The sequence below is a fragment of the Didymosphaeria variabile genome (genome assembly GCF_027946475.1).
Source record: "Didymosphaeria variabile strain IMI 356815 chromosome Unknown scaffold_3, whole genome shotgun sequence".
Lineage (NCBI taxonomy): Eukaryota > Fungi > Ascomycota > Dothideomycetes > Pleosporales > Didymosphaeriaceae > Didymosphaeria > Didymosphaeria variabile.
The window spans coordinates 56,369-77,609 of NW_026611622.1; the positions used below are offsets into that span (position 1 = coordinate 56,369).

The 21,241-nt window shown below is 54.0% G+C and overlaps 5 protein-coding genes across 5 annotated transcripts; 2 read left to right on the forward strand and 3 right to left on the reverse strand.

Moving 5' to 3' along the window:
* Positions 1-5,228: 5,228 nt before the first annotated feature.
* Positions 5,229-7,189, reverse strand: N0V89_003384 (uncharacterized protein; the record flags this gene model as incomplete). The annotated part of the gene is made up of 4 exons (XM_056212186.1): positions 5,229-5,850; positions 5,904-6,397; positions 6,446-6,670; positions 6,758-7,189. 4 exons carry the CDS (start codon positions 7,187-7,189, stop codon positions 5,229-5,231), a joined length of 1,773 nt encoding a protein of 590 aa, XP_056072494.1.
* A 513-nt stretch (positions 7,190-7,702) lies between these two features.
* Positions 7,703-8,190, reverse strand: N0V89_003385 (uncharacterized protein; the record flags this gene model as incomplete). The annotated part of the gene is made up of 2 exons (XM_056212187.1): positions 7,703-8,021; positions 8,141-8,190. 2 exons carry the CDS (start codon positions 8,188-8,190, stop codon positions 7,703-7,705), a joined length of 369 nt encoding a protein of 122 aa, XP_056072495.1.
* Positions 8,191-8,578: 388 nt separating this feature from the next.
* Positions 8,579-9,124, forward strand: TRS20 (TRAPP subunit; the record flags this gene model as incomplete). The annotated part of the gene is made up of 1 exon (XM_056212188.1): positions 8,579-9,124. The coding sequence occupies one exon, from the start codon at positions 8,579-8,581 to the stop codon at positions 9,122-9,124; it is 546 nt and encodes a 181-aa protein (XP_056072496.1).
* Positions 9,125-9,649: 525 nt separating this feature from the next.
* On the reverse strand, positions 9,650-14,407 carry N0V89_003387 (uncharacterized protein; the record flags this gene model as incomplete). The annotated part of the gene is made up of 1 exon (XM_056212189.1): positions 9,650-14,407. One exon carries the CDS (start codon positions 14,405-14,407, stop codon positions 9,650-9,652), a length of 4,758 nt encoding a protein of 1,585 aa, XP_056072497.1.
* A 1,024-nt stretch (positions 14,408-15,431) lies between these two features.
* Positions 15,432-19,925, forward strand: N0V89_003388 (uncharacterized protein; the record flags this gene model as incomplete). The annotated part of the gene is made up of 4 exons (XM_056212190.1): positions 15,432-15,610; positions 15,733-16,455; positions 16,507-18,222; positions 18,272-19,925. The coding sequence occupies 4 exons, from the start codon at positions 15,432-15,434 to the stop codon at positions 19,923-19,925; spliced, it is 4,272 nt and encodes a 1,423-aa protein (XP_056072498.1).
* Between the last annotated feature and the right edge of the window lie 1,316 nt (positions 19,926-21,241).

The window sequence follows — 21,241 nt, forward strand, 5'->3', positions numbered from 1 at the left end:
GCCTCACTCGGTACCTCCGTCGTACGAGATGCAAGCGGACACGAGAGGTTTATGCTTCGTAGTGCTTCTTCGAAGTGCTTGCACTCTTATGGACGGCCAATCCTGACGGTAATTCGATGATTCCAAGCAGTACGAGTATTGCCATTGACATCCACCGAGATTAAGAGTATATATGCCCAAGGCAGCAAATGCGCTAGAAGGATGCGGCCCCAGTACTGTACGATGCAACAAGTCCTATTACGCCATCCGACAAGGTAAAGAGCCGCCGTTTATGACGATCATTGGCGTCACGACTGCGAAATCCTACAGTGGAAATGTTGGTGTGGAGCAGGTCTGTGCAGCAATTAGTTCCACGTAATACTAATCTCCACATCGCTGCGCCACAACCCTCGATATGTATTCAGTATCTCGGCGACAGCGCTCTGGGGGCCAATACTACCTAGGTACTGTACTTTGTTCCCAAGGCCACACGACCTACCGGGTCCGCGGCCTTCGGTTGGAGTGACGTCGCCCAATCCGAAAAAAAAGTCTGCTCGCTTGCGCCGAGGTGTCCTAACGATAGCGCCGAGGAGTATTGACATTGGCGCGAGAACCTGCATATTTCGCTTCTAGTAGGCAGTAATTGCAAAAGCATGTGCCAGAGCAATTTGATCGGCTATCCGATTTCGCAGAGGCAACCAGCCTTGCCAAAACTTGAAAAGTACGTTCTGCTAACCGCGCCCGAAGACGCCGATGGCTCGTAGTGACATCTAGAGCCAGATCGGCATTCTAGGGGAGTGCCGTACGTCTGCCCCTATCTTTTTGCTTTTCTTCGCGACATCCGTCATCAGGGCCGGCACCAATATCGCCCGCAGTACCGATCAGTTCCTTTTCCCTAAAAAGAAAAAAAGCCCCGACATGCAGCTCATCTGCGCATCGGACTCTGCTAGGTGCGCACGACTGGAGGAAATCATAACCCAAGAGTCAGGATCCTGGGCAGACACTGCGGCTGCTGCATTAGCGCTCGGAGTTCGATTGATAGTGGGCAGTAGTTCACAGCCAATGCTATGAATGACGCAAATGGTCTTGTATTGCCAGCGTGGAAGGTGATAATGATGTTTACACATATCACTGTACAGTTGTGCTGCATAGTAAATCCTTCTATCAGAATCGTTCACACGCGCTGCGCTAGGGGTCTACGTGGTCAATGTATGATTGGGTATGTGTAAGCGCGGTAGGCGTTCATTGGCTAGACCGTCATCGAATTTAACCGTATCGATCGTACAGACAGTATCCAATCGTGTGGCTTGCTGCGCGTGCTCCTAAGCTCGGGATAGCCGTTAGGTTTTGGGCCACCACGTGTCAGGATAAGGTCCCTGGGCTTTGTACAGGGAGGAAGGCCGTTATTCGAGCCAGGTTACTGAAGGGGGCCGAACGTAGATCGCGCATGCAGACGAATTATTACATGGGTGGCATACGCTAAGCAAGGAATATGATGTTCATCTTGTGCCCGGACCTGACAGATTGTCTCCGCATTCTCTTAGTACACCACTGCCGCACATATGTATACTTCAGCGCCACCGTGAGCTCATATCATTCCGCCATTCATCAATAGATTTGGTATAGTCGACCTTCCAATTGCAAGTCTGGTATTAACTCAATGATTCTAGACTTCGGATCGCAACTTATAACAAGACTTTGTTGCCTCGCTTCCAAAACGTCTCAGGTCGATATGGCCAATGCTCAGCAAGATTCGCCCATGCAACGCACTGTTTGCATACCAGGAGAGGGACGTGTCAAGCTTCGATTCTCTTGCGATGGTATCCACATCCCAAGAACAAACCTTGATTGGGAGAGGCTTACTTTCTTCAGCTTGCTCAATCGCCAAAGTAAAATGCGACAGTCAGGCCCCTTGTGAACGGTGTCGAGATAATGCTATCAATTGCTTTTACAGCCCCTCTAGGCGTCATGGAAAGCAGCCGTGGGCAAAAAGAGTCGCCGACCAGCATCAACGATATCTGCAGTCGACAATGTACGGTCATAATTCCCAGGCTTCGGCTTCCATGGGTTCCTTCTTAGCCTTCCAGCCCAATCCAGGGACCGGTCCGTTCGCAATGCCGTCGACGATAGCATCTGGTACGCCGATAAGTCCAATGAAGAACCTCTCCTTTGTAAATAGTCCAGTTGGCAGCCCATCTGCGGATCATCCTTTCAACGTCGGCAGCAACTTTCAATTCCAAAATCCGTGGCCAGGAGTAACTCCCAGCGTTGCGCCAGTAGCATCTCCGAGTCCACCCAGTACTTCAACGCTAAGCATGTCAGATGCAAGCATGTCACCACTGCTTGAACCGGCTTTCCAACCCCCCATGCATGATTGCGAAGCTAAAGCCCTCACTATGCTTCACTCTTTACACATGAAATCCGCAGAGCATCCAACATCCGGAAGTTACGCTACCCAACATCTTCCCCCGCTCGACAAGATATTACATACCAATCGGGTTGCTGTTAGCACTCTAGGAGATTTACTGCAGTGTCACTGTGCCCAACAACCGCATCTTGCCCTCCTTTATATGGCCACGATCTCGAAAGTCCTTTTCTGGTATCGACTCGCGATCAATATGTCCTTCAAATCTTCGACGCAACCTCCCGAATCCCGAAACGAGACCTCTTCCCCACATTCACAGACAACGTCATACGGCTTGTCTCCGGGATCCAACATAACCGCGGCCGCCACCAACGTGGTACCAAATCATGCTACTGAAGCTCCGAGAGCGAGAGCGAGAGCGAACACCATACAGATTGGCGTGTTTGATTTAGAGGAAGAAGACGAGGCAATCCTCGTGCGCAGCGTAGTCACGACGGAAGTTAAGAAAGCAGCCCGTTTAGTGAATTTCATGAAGAACAGTGGCATGCAGATGAATCGGGGAGAAGAGCATGGGCAAGACAGTCTGAGTGTAGGCTCATGGTACAGAGCCGGAGGGGAGAAATTAGAGAGGGAGGTGCAAGATACATTGCAAGAGGCAAGAAGAACCGGTAGGATTGCGACTAATTTCGAGCCACATACGGGAATGAACGAACAGACGTGGTCGGCTTGAAGTTCAATCGAAGGATGCAATGCCAAGTCGGGCATCCATCGACCCTTTGGCGAGTGCGAAAAAGGCGAGGCTCTTCATTCAGAGTTCGTTTCTCCGTTTCTCCGTCTATGAGGCTGCTGCATCGGTTTCTTGCTCAAACAAACCATGTATGGAGCAATCCATTTGTCAATCCTCCTTATCTGGATGCCCCTGACAAGGAGTGAGTGCTGGAAAATCGCAAGGGATCGTGGAAGCAACACCCCGGTTCACATGGTCCAGATGCAGGGCCCTTGAACGGGAAGGATGGAGCTTGTGGAAAAGGATGCTCCATGCGTTGAAGGATCGATGTGACGAGCAAAAACAGGAGGGAGATCATCTGGATCCTCCTGACGCCAAGGTGCGCGCTAAGCGGGACTAACGTGATAGTGGGGTCCAACAAACCTACCTAGTGAAAGCGTGAACTCCCGGTGCTCTCACTCGTCGGCTTGCCACAAGCAGCAGAATTGTTCCACACGTCCTCTCGATGCACGTTGAATTGAAACGGCCAACAGCTCCAGGCACATTCTTCGCTCCTTGCCGCCAATGTATGGTTTCTAGCAGGGTGCTCAGGCGGCCTTATCAGCAAGCGAATAGTGTCGGCTGCGATCAGCCGAGCGCCATGTCTTGGTTGCTACGTGTACCTGGCGCCGACCCTTTCACTGAACCAGTCTTCGACCAGCGAGGCCAAGAAACTCCCCATCGGTCGGCGTATGTTGTCTGGAAGTCCACTCGCCAGGACTTGAAGAATACGTGCTATAGCACGGCAAGCCGACTGGCACAGCTTTGTGTGGACCGCCATCCTTCAACGCCACACCCACCGCATTGATCGTAGGTCGAGTCCAGTGCCGCTAAGTGAGCACGACACCGGACGAGTACTGAGCAGATCAAATGATACTCGCTTCGCGTGCGATCAACCATTACGTTTTCGCTCGCCACGAGGTAGAACGGCACGTTGCTATGGATTTTGTGACAACATTGTATTCCATTTCGCGCATAGCACAGCCTTGAGAGACATTCCGCGAGCCCTCATGAGTAGCTAGTACAGTACTACCTAATGTAATGACTCGGAAGGTCGCCATCATCTCTCCGCGCACTAGCTGCAGATCAAGCGCATGTGACCGACTACCGTTTACATCGGAGCGATCGGAAAGGCTCACCGTCAATTGGCCACGACACCTGCGGAGTAGTCGGACCGCGTAAGGAGATAACGTCTTCCCCCGCAAAGAAAGGTCTCTCAAGATGGTCAGATGATGTCTTGGTAGTGAAAGTCCGCCCGAAAGCCTCCTCAGCGAAGATCGGGAGGACTTCTCCGAGCTCAGGCTAACACACGCTATCAAGCTAGTCCAAACAGCACCTACTCCCGAGCTCTCCGGAGATCCATTTGCTTTTGTCTTTATTTTTTGGACCGGCATAGCACGAATACTATTTTACTTAGTGGAGATACCATAGGATGTTTCTCATCCTGTAGGATCAGGATTCGGTACACTCTTTTAGTCCAGCACAATGCAACGTGATCAGATAGACCACTTCTCATTGATCTACCGGACCATGTACAAGACACGTGGATCTTCGCCACACTCTATGAACCAAGGACTGCTCAGCAACTGATTGCTCCTCTATTTCTAGTCTCCCGGGTCGCAGGCATGGTTTCATAGCTCTTAGCAACGATTGCACCCCATAAGGAAGTAGAAGAATAACTGCGTACACGCGGATGAAACGAGGATAATGAAGATGTGACACGAGAGCTTTCGTTACGCTCACTTCCCAGATATCTTCGATAAGATTTTGTCTCCCCCACAATCCGACAATCGAGCAAGTTTGGGCTGAGAAACATTGTTCGCAATGTGAACAATCTTCGAATCATTATATTCTAATGCTCACATGGAACTACCTCGTGAATAGTCCGTAGCACAGCACTGTCCCAAACCTTTCCATGGTTCCGGCCGCTCTCAAAAGACAGATGACAAGGTATCATCGCCCTCCATATGTAGCCGGATTCGCGATGCTATGCCCCAAGCAAATCCTTAGTACCTAGACCCACGCTATGCTATGCGAAATTTTATCGCGCAACGCATACTAGAGCTTTCTTTCCTTAATCGTATTGTCAAGCTTCAAACCAAGCTTCTCCATCCTCCATCAAGTGTCCTCCGTCATGTCCATTTCCTCAACTCGGTCTACAATCCTTCCATTAACATATTGGAACGCGGATACGTCCAGCTCGCTTTCGCTCTCCTCATCACCACGTCCTTGGGACGAGCTCGCCTGGCTCTGTATAAGATATCTATCACCCCGCAATCTATCCTGTGTCCATTGGGATAAACCGTAGGCACTGCCTCTATCCCTGCTTTGAATAGCATCGTCAACAGCATCTTTCACGTCGCTAGTGTTCACAGGACCGATAGATGGGCGGACAGAAGGTGCGGAGGTGATGCTCATGCGTCCTAGTCTAAGTCGAAGCTCTGGCTCTGTGCTCGTGGGAAAGGTGCTCTTGAGACGATGCTCGCGCTCATCGGCTTCGCGGATGTCCTCTTCATTGTGGAACTCGAGCTCTCTCTGAAAGTGCTTATCGAGTGCAGCGGAAGCTTTCTGCTTTGCACGGCGGGCGGATGAACGCACGGCTGCTCGTACGGAGGGCGACTCGGAACGAAGCGCTCGCTCAACGATTCTTGAGCTAGTTGAGGCAGCTGGTGTATAGGATATTGCTGGTGCAGAGGATATTGCAGGCTTGCTGTTTGGTTGTGCTCGATTCCGCATGAGACTATAGGTAAAGTTTAGTTTCTTCTCTATGTCCCTTACGACTACATGACTTACGGCTTCATGGGTTTGAAGCCCATCTTAGGAACTCCAGATGGAGGCCTAGCAATTCCTGAGCAATGAGTAGGCTTTGCTTTCTTGAGGGCTGGCTTCTGTTGCCGCTGGATTAAAGGAACATCGTCGCCTGAAGATGGCTCCCACTCTGAAATATTATCACTATCATCGCTGACGTTGGGCTGGACCTTCCTTTTACGGGTTGGCGGAACTTGCGATTGTGGTGGTGTTGGTAATGAGAATCGATCGTGGCGCGTGTTGTCTGCGCCCACAATTGGGTTTGGGGGCATAGTCTGGCATAAGGCTTGGGATGTGACAGTGCCTTCGCGCCTCATGCGTTCTGAGGTAGAGGCAGCGCCACTCGGAACTTGAGGGACTTTGAATTGAATGGGTGCAGATAGACCGTTGGGGACGTTCACTGGGCCTGGCGCACCTGAGCTCGTATGAATCGGCTGACTGTTCCGATCTTCTTCATCTTTGATACCTGGTCGGAATATCTGTGATCGTCAGCAAACTGTAAATAATAACCTCTTAGTACTACCAACCTTGTCGTTGTTTCCGAAGAACGATAATGCTCCACTGGGGAGCGGCGGAATAAACGCTACCTGTCGACAAGATGGTCCAGCTGTATTGTTCTGAATCATGGATCGTGGCTGCGGCTCGATATCCTCGTCTGAGCAGAGATCAATGACCTCGGGTTTTTGCTGCTTAGGGCCATTGTAGTGCGGCTTTGGCACAGGTCTAGGCTGCGCCTTGGTAGCAGGTTTACCCTAGGCATCGTCAGTCTGTAATGTCCGCATATTGTTGGTTGTGAGCCTGGCAACAAGTGTCGAGGCACTACTGGGAATCCTACGTACCTGAATATGAGCTGCGCCCTGACCTGTAATTGCGCGAGGTGCTGTAGGAGCCCTCTTTGGCGCGTTTGCTGGCAACTTCGGTCGAACTGGCGCAGGTGTTGCTTTCTGCTGGGCGGCTGGCCTTCTTTGGTTGGGAGGATGCGGCCTGGACGGCATGTTTGCACCTGCTTGATGGAGAGGTACAGGGCGTCTATTTGGACCACTCCTAACCTGATTGACCTGATTGACCTGATTGACCTGAGAGTAGCTCATCCAGAATTGTTGCTGTTCATGCGCATCTATCTCTTGAAAATTTCTTCTGACATCTGCGGCTCTTAGTTCGAAGCTGTCCCTTCTCTCTTGTTGCTTCTTTGTGAGTTTAAGGTACTCTTCCATAACAGCTGGTGGTACTGCGCCTGTTGGTGGTTGCCCTGGCAGCTGTCGTGCTGCCATGGTGGTTGCGAATGTGTTCTTAATAGTGCGCTGAGGAGAGCAGTGCAAGGATGAGAAATTGTAGTAAAAGGTAGGTGTTGTGTCATTTAAGTGTTTCTCAAGCGAAAGGGAAGTTAAGGTGAAGGGGAATCAACTTGTTAATATTGATGTGACGGATAAATTATGGTGAGAGAGACTTGAAAGATTGCGAGATAAGCAAAATAAAGGTAAGAGAGACTTAAAAGATTGTGAGGCAGATAAATTAAGGTGAGAGAGATTTGAAAGATTACGAGACAAACGAAATGTTAGGAAAGTGCGATCACGAGAGCGGTAAGGAATGGCAAACGCGTAGCCCACACAAAATTTGTTAAAGATACACATCAATTCCAGAGAGCGCCGCACGATGCAACCCATATAGTACCACATAATGTACACGCCTAACCCCCGCTCCATCCGTCTAAAAACCCGGCGGGTTCAATCTTTGGCTGACCCTCGTCCACTTTGGTACCTCTGCTCAGATGTCAGTACTCACTCTCATGCACACACACTAATCGCCTCCTCTCCAATTCCTCTAGAGCTCCTTGAACCCCACTCCCCCACCCTGAGCAGCAAGGCGCACTTACTGTGAATGCCCTTCCTATACCTCTTCACTTTCCGGTCGAAAACTGTGTATTTGTCCTTGGGCAGCATCTCCTGCTCCGTCGGCATTTCCTTCTTCCACATTTCCACCTTCTTCAGGCTCTGGCCCAGGCGCGCAAGGGCGCTATCAACGGTAGAGACGATGGTATCGACACCCCTAAGGCGTTCGCGTTGGCGGTATTTCTGGTGGCGGGAGAGACGCCATGGGACTTTCCTGCATGATTAAAGATCAGCCTTGTGCGTAGTATGGCATGGATGGGAGTGAGGTTGGAGGCAAAGCGTCCATTGGATTGCGATCGCGGGGGTTCGTCTTCGGATTGGTGGGCTGCGTACCATAAAAGACCGCCCGACAGCGGGTTTGTGAGACGGAAGGGACCGAACATTGTGGGCGCGAGGTATGGCAGCTTGGATGGTCGTGATGAGGATGTGGAAAAGTCGCGGCTCGAATCCTTGGCGTTGGACCCTTGCTAGCGCTCTTTCTCCGCATCACCTCCGAGCACGACAATTCACCCCACGAGCGAGTCGAGGCGGCCACCGCGGCCATACCAGAATTGTGATCGACCAAACAAGCTCACATACTTGGAAGCCTGCCTCTTGTACGCTGCCATTCTCCGTACATCACCACACTTCCTGCCGGTCACGAGACGTATAAGCTCCGAATACTCCGCGAACGACCTCAATACGACCGTACTTCACATCACCGCATACGAGCTACAAGCCTGATACCTGCAATAACCACACCTAAAGCAACCACCATACCATCCGCGCACAATGTCCTACTACTTCACCATCTTCTCCCCAACCGACACCCCCCTCTTCACCCACGAATTCGGCACCTCCCGCTCCTCCGGCGACGGCACCGCCCACTTCAACGCAACAGACCGCCACCTCGCCCCCTTCATCCTCCACTCCGCGCTCGACATCCTCGAAGAAGTCCAATGGGGGCCCTCCTCCACCGCTGGCTCCGCCCCAATGTACCTCAAGCACATCGACAAGTACGCGAATAACTATGTCAGCTGCTGGATCACGGGGGCGAATGTGCGGTTTTTGCTGCTGACGAGGCCGAGGGATGAGGTGCTTGGGGAGGTGGACTGGGAGGGCAGAGGGGAGTCTTGCCGGGGAAGATTGGGGGTGGGGGGCGTGTATAGGCCTGATGCGCCGGCGACGGAGGAGGCGGTGAAGAATTTCATGGTCGATGTGTATGAGAGTTGGGTTAAGACTGTTATGAATCCTTTTTTTCACGCTGGGAATGGGGACGTGGTTAAGAGCCCGGTGTTTAGGGCGAGGGTGGCGGCTGCGGCGAAGAAGTATCTGTGAGGAATGATGGGGCGTGGGAGGACGCGGTATGGCATTGGGTCTGGGGTGAAAAGCGATGAGACGGGGGAGGCACGATGGGACTGCTAGAATGGCCTGTGCAGCGCTATGCAGATGACGAAGTGGAGGACGAGTGCAGCATGGGAATGGCGTCAGCGAGGCTGTAGAATCCCACAGAGGCGAAGAGACAGACCAGCGAAGAAGATATACCCAATAGACAGTGCGAAATCAGGTATCTCATACCATCCAATTACAGGACATACCAAACCCCCAACGAGGAGCAGCAATCTACACAAAGAACTCCTGCTACTCAAACCATCCATCCCATTTCATACCAGCACAACCATGGCATCCGCTTCCCAAAACACCCTAAACAAGCCTCCCGCTAGTGTCCACCCAACACTTCCTGTCCCTCCAGCGGCACATGCACCTGTTCCACCTGTTCCACCTGCGGCACCTCTTCCCTCACCACTCTCCTCCTCTCCCCAAAATTATGCAACCTCTCCCCCACAAGATACACCTCATCCCTCACAACACCCCTCCATCTCCTCGCGCACTCGATGCCCTCCTCCCCGCCCACGCCATGCCCACCACCGCCCCCGTACTCGGAAACGCAAACCGCCACACCAACGTCCTGCTCATCTCGTTGGCGCCGAGCAAAAGCGTGTAATTGAGTGTGATAGCAACAGCAGACGGCACGATAATCGAGACCACGAAGAGCGCAAGCGCAGGCAGGAGGAAGCACCGCGTAGCGATCTGCGCATTGGGGTTGAGATACCCATCGCGAATAACAGCTGCGAAAGCGCGGGCAGGACGGCTCGCGCGGTCCGCAAAGGTAAGTCTCGCGACTAGCCTCGCGTACAGGAAGCCCAGCGTCCAGTCCTGGATTAGATGCACGACGTGCGGTTCCTTGGGGCCGAGATACGCGTGCAGGGGAATCAGGCCGTAGAATTCTATCAGGACAGCGAAGAGGAAGGGGATGAGAAGGATGAGGCCACCCCATACGTAAGCGAAGCGTAACGCACGGAGGGCGGCGCGGCTCGCAGTCGCAGCGAGGGTGGCGAGGGCGCTGGCGGCGGGGCGGTCGATGGAGGTGAGGAAGGCGTGGAGGTGGTAGAGGGAGTAGGCGAGAGAACCAAGGGTGTAGAGGCCGAGGCTGAAGGAGTGGATGTCGTTCATTTCGACGGTCGCAGGCAGCAACAGTGAGAACAAGTAGCGACCGAAGAGCAGCGGGATGATAGTCGCACTCACGCCCGCCACGGCTGCAAAGATCCAGATCGTGAAGACGAAGATGCCGATGCGCAGGCGGAACCACGGGGGAATGTACACTTTAGCTACGAGATTAGAATTGTGTACGCCGCCGGCGTCCTGGAGACCATCTTTGCGCACGTTATCTGCGTCGACGTCGACGAAGACGGGGTCGCCCTTGGGAATGCGGACTTGGTCTGAGGCGGGGGCGCGGACGTAGCGGCCTTCGAAGACGAACTCGCCGGCGACTTTGCGGCCTTCTTGGTCTTTGGCTCTTTCGCCGAAGAGGAAGTTGGAGAGGCGGAGGAAGCGCGCACAGAGCTTAAACCACCATCCTGAGATTGTTTGTAGGGCGTCACTCGGTTTGTACAGCTTGATGATGACAGGAGTAAGGAAGTTGTAGAACAAGAGATCGAGCGGGAGCTCCAGTGATGGCGCGTGGGACACCCAGTGGATAGGCAGCACGCCGGTGGTGAGGCGGTTGAGAGTCCATACTACGCCGCCGAGGCAGACTATGACCAGGGCTCCGTACACTAAACCGCTGAACGCAATCTTCCGAAGTTGTGTGGTAACACTGCGTTCGAGCACATCGCGCACAGGATGGAATTGTGGGTCGTCAGGGTCGCGGATGAAGTAGAGCACGCCTCGGCGCATGATCTTACGGCACATGGAGACGAACAGAGCAAAATGGAACATGTAGCATGTGCCAATGAACCAGTGTACGAATCCTGATGTCCATGGGCTGCCGCGCGTGAACTGCCAACGAGTGTAGAGGTTTGCGTCTTTGAAGAGGGGTAAGAGTGCCATGTCGAGAAGAAGGCCACAGTAGAGGGGGAAGACCAACATCTCAATGGAGATGATTAAGATCACCTTCAGTACACCACCCGCTTGCTGAAGAATCTCGGTGATGATCCGCTCGATCTTCATGCCTTGAGAAGAACTGCTGAAGAAACCGCCGCGCTTGAGATAGACAGCACCGGCTAACGCGAAGAAGGCATAGCCAGCGAGGACTGCAATCAAGCGATCAGTTGCTGTCCATTGAGCCTCGGCTGCAGAAAAGGGGCTAATATCGCTGCCAAAATCGAGGTCGAAGGTGATCTTGTACGTTTTGGTAGCCAATAGCCATGATGCAACTGAGGCGACTTTGGTGTACAGTGTCGTGAAGGATGCTTTAATGGCTTCTGGAAGTAGGCGAAGGGTTGCGAAAATGATTGAGGAAGACCTGTTCTGTGCGGCATCTTCTAAGAATACGGTTACCATATTGCTCGTTTGGTTCAGCGTATAGGACGTGGTGTTCTGAATCGTGCGTAAAGCCTCATGCGAATGGATTGATAACCGGAAATAGGTCGGTGGCGGGAACAGCGGCGAGGTTTCAACAAGTTTCCAAAGACGAAGTGCTGCGTTGGCTGAAATCGACTTTGCCTGTTCGAAGGCGAGTTCAAATGGACGATCCATGGTGCCCTGACTGGCCAGTTGGACGCAGCGCGACATGACCTCCAGCACACCTGATACCATAACAGCGGCTAGGAACACAAAGCTGTCGACAAGGAGATCTGCCAATGTCGCTATGATCTGCAACGGGAGTTTGACGAAGAGTGCAACTGGGCTGCCCATGAATAAAATGACCACCTTACCCCACAAGTAAGGAAGCCAGACAGCGCAGGCTAGAGTCGCAGAGATCAGAACAGCACTAAACATGGCATTCTGGAACAGGCCGGTTAGAGGGCCTTGCATGCCAATGAGTTCCAGGATACCCTCCAAGTCTTCAGCATCGTCGATAGCATCCTGGTCGTTGACGTCGATACCAGCTTGCGCAGCTGCTGCCGCAACTTCAGGATCTTGGATTGGTTGGTTCGCTACTTCGCGCGGCTCGTTACCTGCAAAAGGCACAAAAGGCGCCTCATCAGCTATGTTGCGTACGATGTGCGCATCATCGGCACCGTCCTCTGCTGCTTGCACACCAGGTGCGACGCCGTCGAACATCCAGTCCAGGATACGGTCCAAAGTGCGGCGAGGTGGCTGCACATCACCTCCAGGAGCTGGCTCAGGTTGCGCTTCGCGCGCAACGTCATTCTCCTGATGCTGTTCCTGTGGTAATTGTGGTGGAACATCGACCGCAGAGTCCTCTGCATCGGTGTCCACACCATTTCTGTAAGAGTCCGAACCGCACGTAGACATGTTCGACGCCTCATCGACGACTTCCGAGGGTCCGAATGTGTCGCCTTCTGTAGACATTGAGGGCCCTGACCTTGCAATAGGAGATGGGCCGTGGTCGTTGCCGACATCTTTGCCTTTGCCTTTGCCTTTACCTGTGGAATCCTGGTCGCTACCTTCGACAACAATATCTGGGACCTGTTGCCAGCTTTCGCTGCTATGGTCGCTGCCTTGTTCTTGATCAGCCAGCGATGAGCCCGCCACTTCATCATCCCACTTGTTGGGAACCGTAGCATCAGAATTCCGCGAGTTGTCCCCTGCCGCCTCTGGTACATTCGCAAATGACCATGAACTATCCTCTTCCATGCGCCGTTTGACATCAGTAGCAAGGGATGAACGACCTCGAACTGGCATGTGCGGTCTCTTGGACGGCGAGGCCGACCCCGTACGTGCCGCTGAAGGCGTCTCGTGGGTACGGTACGCCAGACTACTTGAGCGCGCAGGGAGACTCCGTCCTCGAGTAACACGTGCTTCATCTTCCCGGCGCTGCTGAATTTGCTCCAGCTTTTCTTCTATACCGCCGGGCAGTTCGTCGAGGAAGTAATCCCAATCTTCTGACAGCTGGAACGACCCGTCTTCGAAAGCTTTTATTATCATCTCTTCCGGAGGTTCACCCCTTTCATGCCAAGCTTCCAAGATAGCTCGGCCTTCTGGAAGTTCGCTCTCTAGCTTCTCTGCGCAATCGAAACTTGGTCCTCTAATTATCGGTCGTGTGGGTGTTCTGTCCTCTTCGCCTCCTTCTGCGTCTCCTGCATCGTCCGCATCGCCACCCTCGTGGGCATGTTCCTCTCTGAGAGCAGCTTCATCTTCCACAACGTCCTCATGATGTTGAGCCTCTTGCTCCGCAGCTGCGGCGGCTGCATCGCCGTTCAGCGCTACCATGTTGATGACAGGTTGCTGTTGTACAACCCATTCGCGTATTAGGAATATCAAGATGAATACAACTACAACAGCGAGGGTGATGATCTGGCCCTCGAGCACGTCGACCAAGAAACCATTCGCCGCTTGTGAAGGGAACCAGTTGAAGAAAGAAACGTCAGAAAGGAGGGATGGATTGCGTGGACCCAGATGGTCTGCGGTAGCATTCAGCTCGGTTCTATTCAAGGCTGGTGGAGGCGCCAGTGTGTGCAGCGGAGTGATGAAGCCCCAAAGGAAGCGTTTGGCAAATGTCCAGATGCCTGGCTCGCCAGCACTCGTGTTCAGCGTGTGCGAAAATGGCATGAGCAGGCTCGGGATGGGGGTGTCTTGAGTCTGATTTGCAGCTTGGGCTGCTTTGTAGGCAGAATGGAGAGCATTCAGGTCGTACACGGAGGACGGTGAAGTCCCGTTCTCTAAGCTGCGGAGCTCGATATAGTCGTCACGGTTCCATCCTCCGTCACCGACCCAGAAGAGACTCCGCCAGACAACGCGCATGCACCAGGGCAGCAGAATCAGCCAGACCGAGGCCACCAGTACAGCGCGACACCATGTCATGAACAGCTTGAGTATGTGGACGGCGGCGCGGCGGAGGAAGACGGAGGTGGGTATGGTGTTTGGCATGCCGGGGTGGTACAGCTTGGTGAAGCGGAAGGACGTCTTGCACAGCTCGCAATATTTCTTTTGCGAGTGGGATAGCCACTCCATGAGACATTCCTGATGCACATATTTGATGCTGCCGCTACACTTGCACGGGTAGAACAGCGGCTCGTCCGGCGTGCTCTCGCCCCGACATATGCGACAAGTGTCGACATCGTCCTTGTCTGGCGGCTGGTTATGTGATTGTGGGACGGTCGCCGGCGGGGCATCTGGTATGGGAATGAGACCGGAGTCGCCTGCGGAAGCCATGTCTCAGCGGGCCAGTGGAAGCCGTGGGGTTGGGTGCTATGTGTGGACGAGTATAAAGGCGTGGTGCCGCAGCGGGGGGCTATGAGCACATCGGAGAGCGTGGTAGCGACGGTGTTGGGTCGCGGAGGGTCTTTAGGTGTGGCCTGTGTTGTCGCAGAGACTCAAAGCTGCGAGTGGAGGGCGTCGGCGTGAAGTAGTGAAAGGTAGTCGCTGAGGAAACGTCGGTGGACTTTTTGGCAGCTCGATGGTTCAACGCGGAAGTCAGCCAGTCGCCGCCGCAGCGGGCCCTTTCGCTTGCTTGGGTCTGGGGTGCTACTGGCAGCCTCCCGCCTTGCGCCTGTTGCTGATCTACTCGTACCTGCTAGCATGCACGCAACAGATGTCTACAACAGCCAGCATTAAGCCGCTTTGGGCCTGAGACATTCACTGTAGCCAAAAGCAGTTTCTCAACATGCAAGCTATGCAAGTCAGGCCGACAACCATGGCGTCACGACCGAAGCAACACGGTGCCAAACAAAGAGCGCGGGCGGCGTATCAAGTACGCGCCCTGCAAAACTTGCCGGCGGTGCGGTGAGATTCCACCCGCATGGCTGATACGCAGCAGTCTCCTGTGCCCCCGACGCGGGAAACACGCGCCTCGGTATCGCACCATCCCTCACCACATGCATCCTTTCCAGCTCGTTGATGTTCCCCATCGAAGATTGATTGTGTGATCGCGCCCCGACCTTATCAAGGCCAACGTCTGCACGCGATCAGCACGTGGTCTGACATCATCCCTGTCCGTGTCTGCGCCTGGAGCTTGCATCCTGGTCCCGTCCTGCCCACATCTCTCACTTTGGTTGACTTCCACCCACCCCAGAGGACAGCCTGTAACTCGGTATGTGTATCGCGCCCAAGCCCCCATCCATCAACAGAATACTCACATCTCTCACAGAGGCTTGTCAATCCAGCGTGTCACCTTACACCGCCGTCCGCACGTGAACACCGACTGTCGCGAACCTACACGCACGCTTCACACACAGCCATGGCAGGCCAAAGTAATGGTCGGGCAAAAACGCCAAAGAAAGCCACACCGAATGGCAAAGCGAATGGCCATATGAACGGCCATGCCGACAAGTCCCAGAAACTATCTGCCAAACAGACAAACACCAGCAGGAAGCCGAGGACAACATGGATAGGCAGCTTGACAAACGTCATGGGAAGGTACGTCGCTTTATCAAAACATTCCTGGCTCTTTCTTGCCTGTACAGCGGCTGCCCACGAGAACCCATTATCGCCTTCAATATGCCGCCCTTGCAATGTGGCAGCACGCTGACTACCACCAGATTACTGTCGTGGTATCTCATCGTCACGCTTGCCTTCAGATGCCCTTCGTCGTTGACCCAATTATCCGACTCGTCTCCACAAGTCTGCAAGCCGTATCTTCACGCTCGGTCGTATGCCGCACCGTACCTAGATCCCTACTATCAGACCTACGTCGCGCCGCAAGTCGAAAAAGTACAGCCCTATGTGGACACGTTCGATCAGCGCGTTTACACCCCCGTCTCAACATTTACGAAGCACCAATACGCTACCTACGGCGCCCATCGTGTTGAGCAGGCGCAAAAGTACGCCGAGGCCGAGTGGGCTAGGACCGCGCGACCCCACATCCAAGAGCTTCAGGATAAGGCATACGCTCAGTACGAACAGCACCTGGGCCCTCATGTCAAGACCGCCTCGGATGCCGCAAGCCCGTATATTGAGCAGACCAAGGAAAGCCTGGTGGAGATCTATCATCTGAGCCTTCTCCCCGCGTATGAGGCACTATTACCATACGCTCGTCAGGCGTATGCTCAAGGCCATCACGCCACAGTGCATCTCATCTTCCCTGTTGTTCAGTCGGGGCGGGATGCATCCTGGAAGTTTGTGTCTCGTACCCTCTGGCCATACGTGCGAGTCCTTTACGGCGACAATGTCGAGCCTCAATTAGTGCGCATCAGGGAAAGACTAGGAAGATACAAGGACCAGCAGAAAATCGAGTCAGTAGTTGAGGCTGTTGACTCTTCATCGTAGGTTTGCACTCTTCCTACCTCAGGACATGGTATGCTAATCGACCTTAGGACTTCATTGCTCAAGACTGACGCCATCACCTCCACTGCTACTATTGCTTCCTCCGTCTCTTCGGCTGTCAGCTCCGCCACCGAGTCTACGAAATCTGGCTGGGGCGTTTTCGACGACTTCTTCGGTTCTGAGTCAAACTCAAAGCCGTCTGAACTCGAGACTAGGAAGTCTACTCATTCCAAGCCGCCTCAACCCACCGGTGCAGAGCTGAGGGAAAAGCTCAACCAGGATCTTCGGGACTGGCAGACCAAGTTTGCAACCGCTGCAGACAAGGGTGCAGAGGACTTGGACACACGCGTTGCTGAGATCACCAAGCGACAGATTGACAATGGTGTCCAGGGACATGGCGCCGCCATGATCGTTCAACTTGAAGAGACTGCGGAGTCAACCATCTCTTCGTTGAAGAAGTTCATCAAGCAAACTGTGAAATCGCTACCCGAAGATGCGACAGAGGAGCAGTTGGAAAAAGCCTACGAGCAATGCGTTGCCAAAACACGAGAGCTTGGGCTGGCTGTCAAAAATAAGTCACAAGCGGTTAGGAAGTGGAAAGTCGCATTCGACCAGGAAACCGATAACCTTGTCCGTGCCGCTGTTGGGAGCACCGTTGAAGTCCTCGAGAAGATACACGGTTTGGGTCTCCAAGAGGTCGGCATGCGCTGGGCTTGGCTTGATGGTGTGGAATATAAAGACTGGCAAAACTACCACAAGCTGAGAGACACTCTCAACGAATGGCAAGAGGAGGTCGAGGCCGTTGGCGCAAGACACGAAGGCTTGAAGGTTGCTCATGAGGAAGCAGCGAAGCTCGAAGACAAGGCCATGGCGATAGCATCGACCATGGTCAACGAGCTCGTTCGTCTCAAGGATGCATCCAGATGGAAGATCTGGGCTGGAGACCATTCCGATGACTTCTCGGAAAAGAAGGTACCGGTTAGGGCCTACAACGCTGCCCAGCAAGTTCTCAGCGGCGCACAAGAAGCTTCTTCGCAAGCTTCTGAAGCAATACTTGGTTCGGAGACTCCCGCCAGCGAGAGCATTGCATCTGCGGTCAAGGAATCCGCCTCGAGCGCCTCATCACAAGTTTCGGAGAAGATCATAGGCTCAGAAACTCCTGCCGCTGAGAGTGCTGCATCGGCTGCCAAGTCTTCAGTATCCAATGCCGTCGTTGGCTCTGAAACTCCCGCTACTGAAAGTCTTGCGTCGGTCCTGAAGTCGGAAGTCTCCAAGGCATCCTCCAAAGCTTCTGAAGCCGCCAGTGCTGGCCAAGATGAGGCCAGCAGTGTAGCTTCGGACGCAGCAGAGAACATCGAGAGAGCGACCAAGGCAGCCAAGAAAAATGCTGAAGGAGCAGCTTCTGCAGCTTCAGAGGCACCGAAGAAGGTTTGGGGCGGAGCAAATGCCCAAGTCCTTGCGGAAGCCAGGGAGGTTGTTTTTGACGACGTGATTGACGATGATGAGGATGATACTTACTCTCAAAAGATTCAGAGTTTGGTCGCAGACGCTGGAGACCGAGCATCTGACCTCAGTCGAGCTGTGAGCCAGGCTCTCCTCCAACCTACAAAGACGCAAGGCACTGCCGAGTCCGTCACTTCGCTTGCCAGCGAACAGTATGTGGCGGCTCTAGCTGCCGCTTCAAGTGTTCTGTATGGCACACAACAAGGGGCAGTCGACAGCGCTACCAGCGTCGCATCGGACAAGTTCGCATCCGCTGTTACTGCGTAAGTACGCGCCTACCCATGACTGCGAACGACACTGACAACACGTTAGGGCATCTTACGCCATATACGGTACGCCCACGCCTACTGCAGTCGTCCAAACCGTTCGCACGCACGCTAGCTCCCGCTACAACGAGGCAGTGAGCATTGCCAACGAGCAATTCGAGAATGCTAAATCGCAGCTCTCCGTTCTGGTTTCTGGTACCACAAAGCCTGCTCACGAGACTATGCTCGCAATGATCGAGAAGGCATACTCGGACTCCGTCGCAGCTGCTAGTGAACGGCTGGGCGCTGCTCTGCAATACACCGAGTCCGTGAAGAGCTACGCAGCTGGCCCTACCCAAGGCTACTTTGAGTCAGTATCCTCTATTGCCTCATCTAGGCTGTCTGAAGGGTTAAGCCACGCCTCTGCCCAGTTCTCTTCCCAACCAACCGGATCACCTGCACTCGACGGCGCGCGCCGACAGTACTACGAAGCGATTGGACTGGCCCATGAACGATACTCTGCGTTCCTCGGTGCTGCTTCTAGCGCCGTCTATGGACCGGAGCAGGGCACCTTCGAATCACTCGCCTCAGTAGCTTCCGATTCAGCAGCTTCGATTGCCGATTCCGCACAGTCGTACGCATCAGGTGCATCCGATTCTGCACAGTCCGCCGCGGCCAACGCTCAAAAGGCAGCCGAGTCCCTGGCATCGCAAGTCAGCTCTGGTGTCATTGGATCTGAGACTGCCTGGACCGAATCTGTAGCCTCTCAAGCGAGCCAAAACTGGGAGGCTCTGATTGCGAAGGCCAGCAACCAAGTGTACGGTGCGCCAACTCCTTGGGCAGAGTCAGCCTACTCGCAAGCTGGCGCCTACGCTGCACAAGCAACCGCCCAGGCCGTCGAACAGGCTGCCGCCGTTCAAGCTTTGATTTCTGAACTCGTCATTGGGAAAGAGCCTGATTTCACAGAGAGCGTCATGGCTCGATTCTCTTCTGCATACTTCACGGGCCTTCCGGCCGCTGTTTCCTCCGTCAACTCATTCGCGTCCGAGAACTACGAAGCTGTCACCTCCTATGCGGGCGAGAGCTACGAAGCGGCCTCTGAGTTTGCCGCAGACGCCTACGCTTCTGCCTCCTCGGTTGTTGAGTCTGTGTTCGTACCTCCGCCGGCTATCGAGACCATTCTCGGCAACGTCAACGACCAGCTCAATGCCGCTGTGGAAAGTGCTTCCGTCGCCGTTTACGGCACGCAGAAGGGCACCGTCGAGCAAGCCAGCGAGTCCGTCGCCAGCGCTTACGCCTCTGTCCAGTCCAAGGCCAGCGAAGCCATCTACGGTACCGCACAGGCATCCCAGGACTTCGCGGCCGTGGCCTCGAGCGCTCAGGCAGCTATCAGTGAGGCCATCTTCGGCACGCCTACGGCTACGGGATACGCAGCTTCTGCTTCCAACGGCGCGGCTGCCGCAGCGAGCGTGTACAGCTCCGTTGCTTCTGTCGCCAGTGAAAAGGCTGCCAATGCCGCCGCCGCAGCTAGCGAAGCCATCTACGGACCGGAGCAAGGCGCAGTGGAGAGCGCAAGCGCTCGTCTCGCTGCTGCCGTCGAGGCGGCCAACTCCCGTATCAGCGAGCTCTACGCTGCAGCGGCGACCAACGCGGAGGCCGCGGCTAGCGGCGCGAGCAGTGTGGCGGCCGAGGCGACAAAGCGCGTCAAGGATGAGTTGTAGACTCGCTGCATCGTGGAAACGACGTGTTTCGTCGAACGAGTACCCGTCACCTGGATCACGTCTTCTCCGACAACTGTATCTTTCCTTCCGAGAGATTGAACGACTGACCAGGTGTCCGAATGACACCCTTCTTCGCACCGCACACCCCCTTCCCAACGATGGATCTCCCACCAAACCTCACCCTCGTTTCCTCAAATCAACGAACAACAACGCCACACCGCACACCCTATACTTCCGAACGCTCTTCAGGTCATCCTTTTGGCGGTTATCTATCTTGCGGTATTCCCCTTCAGTTGCAGCAGGGCTGGGCTGGACACGAATGAATGTTATGCTGTGTATGATTTAGTGTTTCCCTTTTTATACTGTCTGGCAAGCAAGGGAGGATTATAGTCTAGTGTCTTGTAGCGTGTGGGGGCTGTAGGCAGTGAATATACCCTTTTTTGCTTTTGACTGTAAGTGGTTTGTGATTATGTGTGTAGGTGTATGCTGATAGGGAGAGTGGCTGGGAAATGAAGTTGTGCTTTGGATGCTTGGTAGGTGGGGTTGTACTTAGTGAAGGGTGTAGTAAAGGGTGTAGAGAGTGTTTCCAGATGTGTGGCTACGGACGGGTACGTCGTCTTTCTGGTGGATCGTCTTTTTGGTACGACGGTCCTCACGTGAGGTGCGCGAAGGATGGAGAAGGTTTCTCCGTACGTACGGGTAGAGACGCATAGATGTCGTGCTGCGTTTGATGAGCGGCTGGGTTCACGAGGCATCTTTCTTTTCGGCGGTTCGTGGTCGGAACGAGTTCAGTACGGTGGAAGTTCTCATTTGCTGGCTGAGCTGGACTGGGGATTCACTAATCGCTTCACGCGCTTTTTCGTTCTTCATCTTTTTTGAGTAGATCGCTTCCCAGTAGTGTAGCTCAGTCGTAGTTAGAAAACTATCTATACGGTTCTATACGGTGACTGGTTTAGGCAAATGCTCACGAGGTGACAGTAGAGGATGAGTAGAGTTTCTTCCACAGTCTTGCGTACGGCGATCACACAACTGCGAGTCATGTGCCTCCGCGCTGCGGACGCGGAAGGGTAAACAAGTCCCGCCCGCCGTATAACATCCTACCGCCCGTTTACCCGGCTTGACGCTCCCGTGGCTACGCTTTTAGACTGCGCTTGCTCTCCCCGGCGGCGGTTAGGTAATAGTTTACCCGTACGAAACTTAAATATGAATGCGTACGAGGGGAGTATTGCGGGCGCCTGCTTACGCGGGAAGAAACGCGTCGCAAAGGTGGCCGTGAGACTCGCGTGAGCCCCGGGGCGAAACTTTATATCTTCTTG